At 45.2% G+C, this 14385-nt stretch overlaps 1 protein-coding gene across 2 annotated transcripts in view; it reads left to right on the forward strand.

Moving 5' to 3' along the window:
- Mer (ezrin/radixin/moesin family protein merlin) overlaps positions 1–14385 on the forward strand; it is a 51263-nt gene that overhangs the window by 5731 nt on the left and 31147 nt on the right. For both annotated transcript variants that reach the window (XM_050194574.3, XM_050194573.3), the window contains exons 5-11: positions 151–302; positions 2179–2254; positions 4757–4891; positions 10304–10378; positions 11549–11662; positions 12151–12273; positions 13811–13942. In XM_050194574.3, the coding sequence (XP_050050531.1) occupies positions 151–302; positions 2179–2254; positions 4757–4891; positions 10304–10378; positions 11549–11662; positions 12151–12273; positions 13811–13942 (807 nt within the window). The remainder of the gene's footprint in view (positions 1–150; positions 303–2178; positions 2255–4756; positions 4892–10303; positions 10379–11548; positions 11663–12150; positions 12274–13810; positions 13943–14385) is intronic.

The raw sequence follows: 14385 nt of genomic DNA on the forward strand, positions 1-14385 counted from the left end.
AAGTAGTTGTTTATAATAAACCTGTTGGCTTTGAACTGAAACTAGGGGGTACAAATTTTGTTCAGCATGATTCAGGCTTCACATTGTACTGAACTTGTCTTCATTTTGCTCAAGCTCAGTGGTTGCCATGCACTGGTTAATTTTTTTCAGTACGGAGACTATGACGAGACAACATATAAACCAGGCATGCTGGCTAACGATGACCTGCTGCCCCAACGAGTTATTGACCAGTATCAGATGACGTTGGAGATGTGGGAAGAACGAATCAAGGTCTGGTACGCTGACCACAAGGGCATGACGAGGTGAGAGCATGTCAAGAAACTAAAGTTGAGCCAGTTGGAGCACTTTTCAGTAATGAGACATTGTAACTAGCACAAAGGATGCAGAACCAAAGCAAGAGGGATGTGGGACATTGTGCTACACATTTAAATTAAGTCTTGCATCGTCAGCTGGTCAAGAAACTGGATCGTCCTTACCTCCTGGTCCTGTGGCCTTTAGCACTAGTTATGACGCCTTAATTTCAGGGGGCATCTTAATTACAGCTGTAGCCTGTATTCTTTTTGCACTGACTCTTTGGTGCCTTTGGCTTTGCCCTTTCTTCTACTGCTCTTGGATGTTAATGGTAACATAGTGTGCAGTGTGGTTCCAAAACTGTCCCCAGCACTTGCGAGCTTTTCTTCGACTGCGCCAAGCACCTAGCCGAACCACCTGTCAAGCAGAGCCGCCATCGTGCTGCAGTAATGCTCTTCAGCAAGTTCATCTGCAAGGGATTTATTCCATTTCATTTAATTTTACTACACTCACTGAGAGGACATACCTTCATGTCTTCTATGCAGTAGGTTCATATCTCCACTGCTGTGTGTTCAAGGCCTTCGAGTCGGTGATAAGAGTACCTGGGCCGTGACAACATAAAGCTATTCCAACCTACCTTTATTTCAAATCTGCCATTAGCACTTCGTAGTAGGTCTGAATTGTTTGGGCCCAGCCCATAGGGGCAGGGCCGGAGCCATTGAGACTAATCACCGAGGGCTAATGGCAAATTTGAAATAAAAACAAATTGGAATATTTTTATGTTGTGTCAGCCCTGGTTACGGAATCTCAGCTCTGTAATTGTTGAGGAGTGTCGTTGGTGTACAATGACCACTTCGGCTTCGGAGTGACACTGCCATCTGCTTTTCGGAGATGAAAGTGGTGCATCGGGATTAAGGAGTGTTTAAGAATTCAGGACAACGGCATTCTGCCGCCAGGTGTGAAGTCACATGTTCGTTTCCCAACTTAGCAATGGCATTCTGGCACTGCATGGAATGAAAATATGTCTATGTGCTGAAATTTCGGCGCAATGTGACTCTCTTTCTGGAACTAATTTTGTTTCTTTGAGAAAATTAAATGTTGAAAAAAAAAGTTGCAGTTTCGCCTCAAAGACAAAGCATCAGTTGTTATAGCAAACTAGTGGACAACTAAACGGAGTAAGGATAGTAGTTTTATCTGCCGTATAAGCTTGTAAACATAAACACACTAACTAAATTAACCAGCAATGTGTCACGCACGCACAAGCAAACAGGAACACATCTCACTCGATGACCGTGGAAACTTGCTGTCAAAACGCTGGAGTTAGGAAACGCAGCAGCTGCGAGCATAATTACCTTCATGCTGCCGCTCACATCAACGCAAACTAAGCTGCGAAAACACAGCGCAGCATGGGCTCTGTGCCGTCGCAGATGGCTTTCAATATAGAGCAGCCTGGCCGCGTGCGTGCGGCTGGCTGTGTCGCCCGGAGTAGAACGCATCATTTATCCCTATCCTGCCCCAAAAAGCCTTGCATGCAATGGAAGGCGGTGCACTTCCTCCCCGCTCTACTCCATTGCATGCACAAGATTGAGCTGTGATCAGCGGCTCACCCTCGCACACATTCACTCGTACATACAGCATATGGCTCGGGCGACAATTTTATTGCCCTTGGACTTTATGGGGAATCTCACGCCGACGCCGACAGCGGAAATGCGCCTGAGGTGTCCATATAATTGAATTTAAAAAAATCTGAGGTGATATGTCTTCATTTTTGGTTGAAGTTATTTGTGCTTACTTCCACTGTTTTCAAGTGACTTGCTGAGCAGTCGTTATTCAGAGAAACCATCCAAAAGAAGAACTTCCTTTTTTCGTTTTCCTTTAATGGTGTAGGGATGAAGCTGAGATGGAATACTTGAAGATTGCCCAGGACCTGGACATGTATGGAGTCAACTACTTCCGCATAAGCGTGTGTATTAACTTCAACTAATATGTTATTTATTTGTCTAATTGCACTTTTTCTTAAATTTATGCCTAGCCATTCATATGCATCTCTTCAGCCATTTTCTCTGTGCCTGTGCATCTGTTGTTAAAATTTTTCCTTTAGTTTGCAAAGCACTTGAAGTCCTTTTGTTATGAACTTATAAAAGATTAAGGAAAATTTGACAGCGGGCTAGTTGGTTAAATTTTAAATACTTAAATTTGTGCACAACTATAATGAGAAAAAAGCAAACACTCGGGCATGCATAAACATCAGACACAAAGGACTTGGTGTCCTGTGTATGCCTCAGGGTGTGTGTTTGTGTTTTCATAATTTTTGCACATATGTTTAAGTGTTATACATTTCTGTATACCTCTGTTCATGTCTCTTAGTTAAGCAGTGAAAGCATGCCCATTGATGCGCTGAAATTATGAGTTAACAAGTTAACAAACTTTGTAATGTATTCACTTCCCTCGGCAATCTTAAAATAGGTTATGGTTGCACATTGCACCTGATTACAATCATGAGCAAGGCTGATGAGGTGTGACTAGTGAACCTGAATAGAAACAAGCCACTTCTTTCAGATGATACCTAAACCAGTAAAATGTACGTAGTCTCTGCTGTAGTGGCTGTGATGACGTGCTGCTAAACATGAGATTGTAGAATTGAGCCTTCATCGTGGTGGTTGTGTTTGACTGGATGCAGAACACAACAAACACCTGTTCTACCTAAGTTTTAGTCCACATTGAAGAATTGTGCCTGAAACCTTCCTACTTGTTCCCTGTAAGAGATGGCACCTCATATTGTGGTTGTTGCTTTTTATAAGCTACTCCAAAATTAACCATATTTGAACTGGTTTCCTTCTTTATCCCTGCCCCCATCCTGGTAGATCTGCTTCTTGGGATAGAAACTTTTTATTATTATTTTCATAAGCATTTCACCAACAACCAAGTCATGAGAATTACAAGCTAATGCAGCCTCACTGGGGCATTGTCCACTGTTCAACTGTGGGACATTAAATTTGAGCGATTGTTATTAAACCGCATAATGACACATGCCATGACATATGAGCCGGTTGTAAGAAGAGGAGAAAGTTTTCTTTGTCTGGTTCGGTAAAGGTCCGGACTCCTGGCTATCTGTGTTGTTTGGCCCGTGACAACATATTGCTTCTGCTGACTTATTGGAGGGCAGGAATCAAAATTTGGTGCTGTAACTTGTTTTTTCTTTTTTTCTCGTGATATGAAGTGCGAAGTTGCGAAGGTCATACATGATAACATTGCTTTGATGGCAGTTGAGGCCATACTGTTAAACCTTTCTGTTAAAACTAAACTTTTTTAATATCATTCAAGTCTCCTGATAAGCCGGTCATGGTACCTCATGTGGACGTACCTCAGAAGGCCTGCCACAGTAGCCTACTGGCTATGGCATTACGCTGCTGGGATCGAGGTCACGGGTTCGATCCCTGACATGGCAGCCACATTTTGATGGTGGTAAAATGCAAAAACGCTCATATACTTAGACTTAACTGCACGTTAAAGAATCCAGGTGACCAAAACGAATGGGGAGTCCACCACTATGGCATGCCTCATAAGCAGATCATGGTTTTGGTGCATAAAGCCCCAGAATTTAATTCAGTTTTGTACATTAGGGCTTATAGACAACAAATAATGTACACAAGGCTGATGGGGATGGTGTTTCAACAGATTTAGCATCTTCAGTAAGCTTGATTTGCGGAATTCTATACCAACATAAATTTTTTTGGTATTTGGTGGATGTAATCCTTGTGAGCCTGAGGAATATATGCTTAGCCTTTTCCAGCGTCGAAAAATTCTGTTCGTTCTCTTTTGACCATACTGTGTATTATGTTCCAAGAGCAAAGGTAATAAAAAACATTCCGTGTGGCCACCTTCAAGTACAAATACACGCCATATGTTTGTATGCATTGACTGCCCCTGCACATAACCTATGCCTCCTATACCTATACAATGCTTGACAAACTTATGAGGAGCTGGGGAATCTGCATGTACCTATAACCTGCACAAGTAACCTCATAAAGCACTTTATCTTTATAGATATTTATATCTAAAAGAACCCAGCATCATTTTTGGGGCAGAAAGGAGGACTCCAGAAAAGAAAAATGTTTTGTATGTTCAGTCATCGCGGCCTTCACTGTTGCTCACCAGTTGAAGGGCAGTGAAACCTGGCGGAATTGACATGTAAATTTTTTCTTTGTGTGCAGCTTTATCAATTGCTGTGAAGCCATAACTGAAGGCCAAATTCACTCGTCGCTTATTTCTAGACTTTGTGTTTAACCTTCCTTTAGACCTGGTCTGAGTATACGCAGAAATACAGCGTGTTCAATGTTCACGCATGCCCCTGCTGCTGCTAGGGCATGCTTTGATGGAATCTGACTACTTTTCTGATACTGCCAATATTGCTGGAAGTTGCCTGTACATTAGACATTTCTTTTCTTCTTTTTTGCTACTTCAGAACAAGAAAGAGACAGACCTTTGGCTTGGAGTCACTGCCTTGGGCCTGAACATCTATGAAAAAAATAACAAGCTGTGCCCCAGGATCTCTTTTCCCTGGAGTGAGATTCGCAACATCTCATTTGATGACAAGAAGGTGACTTTCCTGTGTACCTCACCTTATTCTCAGTCACTTGCATCTACTTCCGACAGTTGCTTTGTGGCCATGGCATTCTGCTGCTCAGTTTGAGGTCATGGGGTCGAACCTTGGCCGCTCTAACTTTACTCTGATGTGGGTGAAACGCAAAAATGCATGATAAGACTGATCAATCTGGATCCCTGCATTACAGTGTTTCTTCATGTTTCACGTTGCAATTTTTGCATGTAACTGAGCACAAATTAAAAAAATTCCGAGGTGACTCAGTGATAAATGCGAGAGAATTGTATTAGCACTATGTTGCACCTCCTTGAGGTCCTAGATTCATGATGTAGACTGCATTAACGACATTGCATATTTTTGTTCAGGAGCTCACTCGCCGCACTCTTCGAGGAGCGAAGTGCAACTGAAGGTAGTCCACAGCAGACCACCATCTTCCCGCACTTCACACACCTACACATTTTTCCACCTCAACACTCCTAATGTTAATTCATTAGTACCATCTTATTTACTCGCATAATGAACGCACTTTTTTCAGGATAAATATTCACAAAGTTGGGGGTGGGTTTATTAGGTGGGGTAAAATTTTGAGCAACGGCGAGTAGCGATGTTTCTGTCCCGGACGGAACCCGGCGCCGGATTCGGGTGGACCTCATCCCGAGGAACATGAACCCGGAGTATAACAAGGAGAGAAGAGCGGCGAGGGCCAAGGCCCTAATCGACTTTCATACCAAGGACAAGCACGCAAGGTTCGTGGATGCAACAGAATACCAGGGAGACTGCGCGGCGTTCGTAGCTACCGTCATCGAGGCGTCGTCCGGCGCGACAAGGGCAGCGGCGAGCTTACGGGTCCGCGAGGCGTGTCAGGCGGAGGAGGTGGCCATTGCCCTGGCCATTGCCGACCCCGGGTGCCAGACGGTGTTGTGCGATTCGCAAAGTGCAGTGTGGAATTATGCAAGGGGCAAAGTGTGTGGTGAGGCTGTGCGCGTTCTGTGCTCGGCTGACCTGCAACGAGAGAATCGGTATGTTAGAATCAAGTGGTTCCCGGCGCACGCGGGCAACGATGCGTCTGAGAAGCACGATAACCACAACGAGACAGCACACGCAGTGGCGCAAGCGCTAGCCAACCGCGCCGCTGCAACCGACCGTCCAACGTGGTGTAGTGCCAAGGACCGCATGACGACGTTCAACGAACTTACACAGTTCCACCGTCTGGCTCGAAGGACTTTCCCACCCCCGCACCCAGTGCTGAGCCGAGCGGAGGCGGTGCTGTTCAGACAATTGCAAACTGGTTCTTTACCCACCCCAGTGTTAATGACTCATCTATACCCGAAATTATATGTGAGTGATGTGTGCCAGCAGGAGAGGGCCACCCTGACGCACATCCTGTGGGATTGCACCAAGTTTCCCGATGAAGCTTCGACAAGTACAACGATTCCGCCGCGACTCGCGGCTGCGGCGGAATGCTACGACCACGAAAGCCAAACCTGGGCCTTCCAGCAGGTCTCGGCGGCTCTTGGAAGACAAAGGCCGAGCAAAACCGACGGAATGTTGCCCCTCAGGGTGACCGACCGCGGGAGTAACATGCGCTGGAGTTGAGTAGAGACCACCCGCTGAGAAGACGTCAGGGCCCGCGTCACGGCGCCATTTAGTCATGGTGTCGTTCTGCAGGCGACTACATGAAGTTGTTTCTCTCTCTCTTTCTGCGGCCACCTCTAAAAAGTCAGTTTCGCCCAAAATGCGAACCATCCATTGTGATAGGAAATGTGTAGACAGCTACGCGAAGTAAGGATAGTAGTGTTATCAGTTGTATAAACTTGCAAACATTTGCTTCAATGCAAACTGAGTGGCGAGGATGCAGCACACACAGATGTATGAGCCGCCAGCGACTCATCACCTGACACAGATCGCTTTGAAGATAGCGTGCGCCGCGGCCACACAATGCACAGTTGCTGCCGGAGTAAAACGCTGTTCCCCCTTCCCTCCCCTTACCCCGGCGCCATGCACGCAACGCAAGACTGCATGCTTCCTTCCCACTTTCCTTCCTTGTACACAGGAGATTGAGCTGCGATCGTTGGTGCCTCTCGGGTGCAGTTGTGCAATACGCAGTTGCTGCTAGAGTACAACACTGCTGCCCCTCCCTCCCAGGGCCTTTTGCGTGACAAAAGATGTCATGCTAGATTGAGCTGCGATTGTCGGAATCCCACGTGCGCTTTCACTCACACCTACACCATGCAGCCTGTGGCAATGACGAAGACGATGACGGCAAAAATGTACCTGGAGCGTCCATATAATTGCTCTCGTAATAAAATTAGGAGACACGGTACAATTCGGCACCCGACACGGCATCGGACATGGCGTCGCACACCGTCAGATCCACCGGACGCCATATCAGATTCCAAAACATAGCGTGTCTCCTACTTCATGGCAGCAAGTTCAGGGTATGATCATTATTCAAGAAAAAGAAAAAAGACTTCTTGATTAGAAAAGTGGGGATGTGTTCATTGTGCAAATGTGTTCATTATGTGAGTAAATACAGTATAAGTAAATACAGTGTACAGTCGGACCCACTTATAACAATATTAAAGTGCCACAAAAATTCCATTGTTATAACCAGGTTGCATGAAAAAATCAAAATAGGGACATGGCAGAGCTCACGTCAGAAAACTATATTGGTGAGGAGGCCAGTGCCCCTCTCCATCACCTTCCTCCACCCAGCTGCTGATTGTGTTCACTCGTTTAATTGCTTCCTGGGCGCTCCGTGTGTAACAAGCCACGGCTGTCAGCGTTAAAGAATGGCATTGCTATAATAACTGCAAAGAGGTGTCACGAGCGCCAAGCGATATACGAGCACCGCCGAGGCATCGCTTTGGTGGCCCTAAAAGGGGCCTTTTAAAAATTACGAGAAGGCTGCCGCACAGCCTGTCAGCTTGAGAAATACAGAAGAAACGATGAGGAGAGATTGCCACAAGCATCTCGCCACGTACTTTTCACTGGCTTGCACGAGAAAAGCCTATGTCCGTCAGCCTTGCATGCGTAATGTGAAGCTTGCAGACATCTTTTTTCAAGGCATCCAAGTGCTTCACGTAGTGCAGCAGAATGTTTCTCACAAGAACAAAGCTCTGGAGGGACTGAATCATCTGCCAGGCCTCCTGTGAGGACAACATTGAGGCAGCCTGCCCTATCGCAGCATCGCTGCTGTCATCACCGTCGCTACCTGATCCAAGCATGTTTGCGACGATCGTCTCATCGGTTAGAAGCACTTAGTTTTCAAATCTATAGCAGTGCGCTTTCTTTTCACTGGCAACGTCGTGCATTGCTGATGATCAGTGGGCGGATCAGCCATCTTCCGTTTCAGCGGCGAGTCAAGCGAGGCGAAAAACCGCGTGGCCAGGAACTCTTCAACGCAACCAACAATGACGAACGCGAGTGATTTAGCTGTTTGCAGAATGGCGCTGAATGAGGAATGAGGAGGAGCCAGCGAGCATGCGAGCAATCTCTTGTGGCGCAATTGGCACGGTCCATTCGTGTTTCGGAGGGTGGGGCAGCGTAGAGCTCTGGGCGCAGCCCATTTGTGTTTGGAGGGGTGGAAGGGCAATGGGAGAGAGGTACGAGGAGATGGCTGGAAAATGATCGCGCGGCGGCTGTTGGAGTAGCAGCCCAACGTGCAGCGGCTCGAATTTCTCCTTTTCTTTTTTTCTTATCAAGGATTTCGTATTTCACTACCTTTCAGCTTAGACAGCCAGCAGCCAGACTTCATCATTATAACCGATAATGCGGCATCGGGTCATTGTAGTAAGCGAGTTATTTCACCATGGGAAACATACAAAAGTCGACAGTTCAGCAGCTTCTCATTGTTATAACCGATATATTGTTAAAACGGGTATCGTTATAAGTGGGTTCGACTGTGTAGTATTTCAGTACTATATATCACAACACTATGCACATCACACATACAGTTTGATTACTCAATGTTCAATGACAACATAGACAACAAATAGAATTGGCTACAAAAATCATGAGTGTTCTAATATACCATATTTACTCGACTGTAATGCGCCCTCGATTGTAACATGCACCCGTTTACTGTGACAAAAGAAAGGAAAGAAAACCGCCCTCAATTGTAACGCGCACCCGTTTGCCGTGACCTAAAAAGACGAAAGTCCTTTACAGTACCGTGCACCTCATTTTTTCGTACAGAAATGCAACTTTCTTTTGTTTGGAAAAAAAGATTTACTCCCAATGCACTAAAGTTGTGATAAATAAAAAAGTCGCAGTTTCGCCCGAAAGGCAAAGCATCTATTACGATAGCAAATTAGTAGACAGCTATACGAAAAGTAAGGATAGTAGTTTTATTGGCCATATAAACTTTTCTATATTCGCTTACTGACAAAATTAACAAGCATGGTGTCGCGCGCTTAAGCAAACATGAACACGTCTCGCTCAGTAACCGCAGAAACTCTTTATCAAAACGCTGGAGTGAGGAAGTGCGGTATCAGAAGCGAGGGAATTGTCCTTTGTGCGGCCTCTCGCTTCAACGCGAACTAAGCGACAATAACACAGCGCGGCGAGCCTAGATGCATGGACTCTTGTCTCCATCACAGATCACTTTCAACATAGGAGCCGTGCGGCTGCGCCGTGCATAGCAGCCACTGGTGTAGAACGCCTCTCCTGTTTGCGCCAGTCCTGCACACAAGTTTCGGGAACTCTGAAAGCCCATTATGAGGCCCGATTTCCGTCCGTCTCCGCACATGTGATCGCTTTCCTTTTAATTGCGGCATCGTGATAAACTCGGCATGTCTTTGTAGTCAGCACTTCCATGCTGATAGAGCAAACACAGAAAACAGGAAGACCTGGAAGACGGATGATGCATTAACCTAAGCCAAAGGAAGCATTGCCGAAGCACACATACTACAGCACAAGGAGGAAGCTACGGCAGCGGGGGTCGAAGCGCGTATGAGGCGGCCATTTTGAAATGGAAATGGCGATATGGTAACACAGATTTAGCGTCGTACTCGTTTCTAATGCACGCGCAATTTTTGGACCCGTTTTACCGGAAAAAAGGTGTACATTAGATTCGACTAAATACGGTATGCAGTTGCTTCTTGTGCCGGGCGATAAATATCAACACCCCGACAACCCAAACGTTAGTACTCTCTATATTGTGACGTTACTACTGGTAACTTTTAAACATTAGAGCAGCTGCTGGGTCACTACACTCGTTCTTAATAGACTTGATAGATAGTGACCATGCCATTTGACACAATCTCCAGGCAGATTCATGTCTTTCTATGTTTCCTCTTGTTCACTGTCTAACCTTGTAACTTGCAGATTGTGCTTCTTTCAAACTTTAGTTCTAGTACCATATAATTTTAACGATATTCACTAGCCTTGTGTCTATTCTTATTGCAGTTCAATATCAAGCCCGTTGACAAGAGTGCACCCTGTTTTCAGTTTTACTCATCTAAGATACGAATGAACAAACTGGTAAGTTACATCCATCTCTTGAATGTTCGTCATTGTGAGCTCTTATTAAAGAACAGAAAATAAAAGTAAGAATGAGAGTTGTTGAAGAGAAAAGAAATTTGGTGCTAAACAAGAGCAGTCATATGTACAGAATGAGCCTTTTTCATCTGAAGCAACATCCATCAACAGTTTTGGTGAGAAACATTGCATATGGAAAAGCACCCATGTGCCTACATTTATACTCTCAGACCTGCCCCCATTTTCATAATCGCAAAGAATGAGAAGTGTAGAATTTACCTTCACAGAAGGGAAATTTTTTAAAATCCACTTTTGTAATGAAATCGGCGGGTCGTCACCATTTGTGCTTGACTGGCCCCGTGTACCAAGTACACAGATGGCAACCAAGCACAAAGTGAACCCACAGCAACCTTCACAAAACATGTTCTGCCACCGTGTTGTGATGGTGATGACATTGCCCCTAATGGTCCTGGCTATCCACTGTTGCCAATGCCACAAGTGCGGTTTTGGTTTTGTATCCTTTTGCTACTTTTCCTGCTTCATTTTTTTCTCTGACAGTCAGTCTGTAGTGACCTTTCTCGTGACGTCTTGACAATAACACCTTCATCCGACTTTCTCAATGCAGTTGCTGGTCACATGTTGCCGTGAACACATTACGGTGAATATGTTACGGGGATGTTGGGAGTATAGAAAGAGTGTATTTACGATATATATACAAAATGAGTCGGATTAGTTAAGATGGCTGACCACCAACAACACGCAGCAGCCAGCGTCCCGCGATCTTCTTCTCTCTTCTTTTATGCTTCCGTAACAATATGCGTAGGACTGTCTTTTTTGAGCGACCCACCCATTTTGTGTATCACCCCTAAATGGGGCCTTTAGGGTATTCAAGTGATGATCTGATGTACCCGATTGCAGTGCTTAGGCAATTTTCTAACCCATTTTTGCAGAAAAAATGTCCTCATTAGATTCAGGTAACTATGGTAGCATAGATTGGCTCCTGCTTTTTTTGCCCTTCCTCCTGGGTTTTCTCTTTCTTTCATCTTTCATTTGAATCTTGTGCAGCTATTGCACTGTGAAGTTTGTATCATTTCATAGAAGTGATTGCTACTTGTGTACTTTTAATTGCGTTCAGCTGTAGCTTAGCCATTCCTGCCTGATTTGTGCCCCTAGATTCTGGATCTCTGCATTGGCAACCATGACTTGTTTATGCGTCGCCGGAAGCCAGATTCAATGGAGGTGCAGCAGATGAAAGCGCAGGCCAAAGAAGAGAAACTGCGGCGGCAGGCAAGTTTTGTCTTGATGGTGCACAACATGCAAACACAGTCGCTGACCGCTTTTTCACACACCGAGGGGAAGACAGAAATGTCCAATTGAATGCTTGTGCGCAAAGCCAGCTGTTTGTAACTGTTTAACCTTTTAATCCACTGAATGTGCATTCTGAAAGTTCTTGCAAGTATCTGGCAGGTGCCTGCGCACACATGCACATCTGCTGATGTGCACACTGACTGAGAGAGGCAAACAGACAGACACCGGTTTATGCATACTAATACTTTGCTTGCTACAGCATTTAGGAGAAGGTAATTCTGGCTAACTTGTCTGATGCTAGCCAACTTTAGTGAGGCAGGCACACACACACACAAAGTAAAAGGGACAGATGTACATCATCCATGCCTGTCCTTTCGATGTCTGTGTTGCTTAAGTGCTGTGGTACCAGTATAACAGTTAGGCTTTTTTGGAAGCTGGGTAATTTTCTTATGCATCTGTGTGTACAGACGGAGCGCAACAAGCTGACCCGCGAGAAGCAGCTCCGCGAGGAAGTTGAGAAAGAGAAGGCAGAGTTGGAACAGCGGCTGCTGCACTACCAGGAGGAAGCTAGGGCAGCACATGATGCCCTGGTAAGCTCGTAGCACCAGGGAGTGTGCCTTTTGTTTAGTGCAATTTGTGAAGATGCTAGCGTTTGTTTTTGCGTCTGCCTTTCTTTTTGTCTCGAGCCGTGCCTCAAGATATCTGTCGGATGACATAAATTTCTTTCATGTTCTGCAACAGTAATAGACAGAGTATTTTTGACACATTCATTTGCTTACCTGTTTTAGCAGCAGCAGCAGTGTGGTTCAGTAAACCGTGAAGCCCAATAATGTTCTTGACTAGGCAGTTTTATTCGTGCAAATTTCGCAAGTTAGTTCTTTCCCCACTGTCTAAACGAATGCAAGGAAGACAGGTAGTCATCACAGATTACGTGTATTTCTGGCTTGTACATTAAAAGGGCCCTGATCTGCCTAACTGTCAACAGGGCTCCTGTGAACATATGAGCCAAATATTGTTGCACTGCATGCTGCAAGGAATTTACAATCTCATGTCAAAAGTAGCAAAAAATCACTTGATCTTGCTTCCGTAATGTCGTCATGCAGCATCATTGCAAGCAGCTGGACCGCATGCGGCCTTCAAAAGAAAAACATAGTGTAAATACTGGGGCTGCCACCACGGGGTGCCGCCATGAGCTGTCTTGCGTTCAACCTTTGGGTGCAGCCAGTGGGACATTGCTCCCTTGTGCCCCCTTGCAGTCTCCCGTGTGTAGCTTCCATCACGCTAGGGGTAACAAAAAGAGAGAAAGCCGCTGATTGGTCCAATGACTACATCTAATGTCACTTGTGCTTGAAGGATTTGAAAAATTTTTTTTGGCAGAACAATTGTAGGGCGACATAATTTGACACTGATGTCATACTATGATTAGTTAGAAAAGTGTTTCAGAGACCTTTTATCACCAAATTGCTAACTTGCATAACTGTTTCAAAACTGCTGCATTTTGAATAAGGTCCTACTTATTAAGGAAGTGTCTGACTTTGCAAGATAGGATATAAAGTCACACTGTAAGCTCTGGAAGCTCTCTTTATTTCGACAGGGGGATCTCTGTCGCCGTGATCTCCACCAGCTTTGTTGTTGCTGAATCTCTGTTATTTTGTGGCGATAATTTAGCCCTTATGAATAGATTTTCATGTTGTCTCTTCAGCCTCATTCTTTACCCAGCATCTTGCCGTAGTAAGGTCAAGGGCCACCTTTGCACTTTCTTGGTGTTGGTGGCGGTCTGTCGCTTCTGCCTAATTGGTTGTGCCGCTTGGAGTGCAGGTCATCTAACAGCAGCCCTGCATTAACTGTGCCCTTTTCGCTAACCTCGCTTAACTTCTTTTTCGCTTTCTCTCGACTTTAATATCTCTCTTGAGTGTCATGTTGCCCACTTTATTTTGAGATCACCTTGTTCCTCCTTTCCTCTGACCCGATTCCCACTCCCTTCTTGCTTTGTAGCTCCCACCAGTTCTCGTCAGGTTTGATTACGAGAACGTTGACCGCAGCTTACTTGTAATTGCAGATGTTTCACCACTCCGCATATCCTATTCACATTCTTATTTGCATACCATCCTGTTTTGTATTTCGCAGAGGAGGTCAGAGGAAACTGCCGAACTTCTAGCGGAAAAGTCTCGGGTGGCAGAAGAGGAGGCCATGCTGCTCACGCAGAAGGCAGCAGAGGCAGAAGCCGAGATTCAGCGAATTAAAATCAGTGCCATCAAGGTAGGCTGGCCTTGGCTATATTGACAGGCCATTAATAGGATCTAACACTTGGCAGATTCAGCACAAACCTCTTGGTCATGTTTCTAATGCAAGGAAATGTGGCCCCTTCTCTGAAGTTTGTTGTGCCCCGCGTGTCACAGAATGTCTAAGTGCCTGACTCTCCGAATCAAAGTGAATTTTTGCCGTTAGTGAAACCGAGAGCGAAGGGGCAACTTATTTCTTATTTTGTGTGCCATTTAGGTCTATTCAGCATCCACAAAATCAAGTGTATTAATTTTTTATAATTTGAGAAAATCAAACTTGCATCATGAATAGCAGGGAATAAGAATTTTTCTATTCTTCAGACAGTAGCAGTAGCAAATGCTGTTTCACTCAGACAGCAGACTGTATAAATATCACAATGGCTTACCAGCTGTGACTGGGCTCACCTGCCTTCTTGTAGC

The sequence above is a fragment of the Dermacentor andersoni genome, chromosome 3, assembly GCF_023375885.2.
Source record: "Dermacentor andersoni chromosome 3, qqDerAnde1_hic_scaffold, whole genome shotgun sequence".
Taxonomy (NCBI): Eukaryota; Metazoa; Arthropoda; class Arachnida; order Ixodida; family Ixodidae; genus Dermacentor; species Dermacentor andersoni.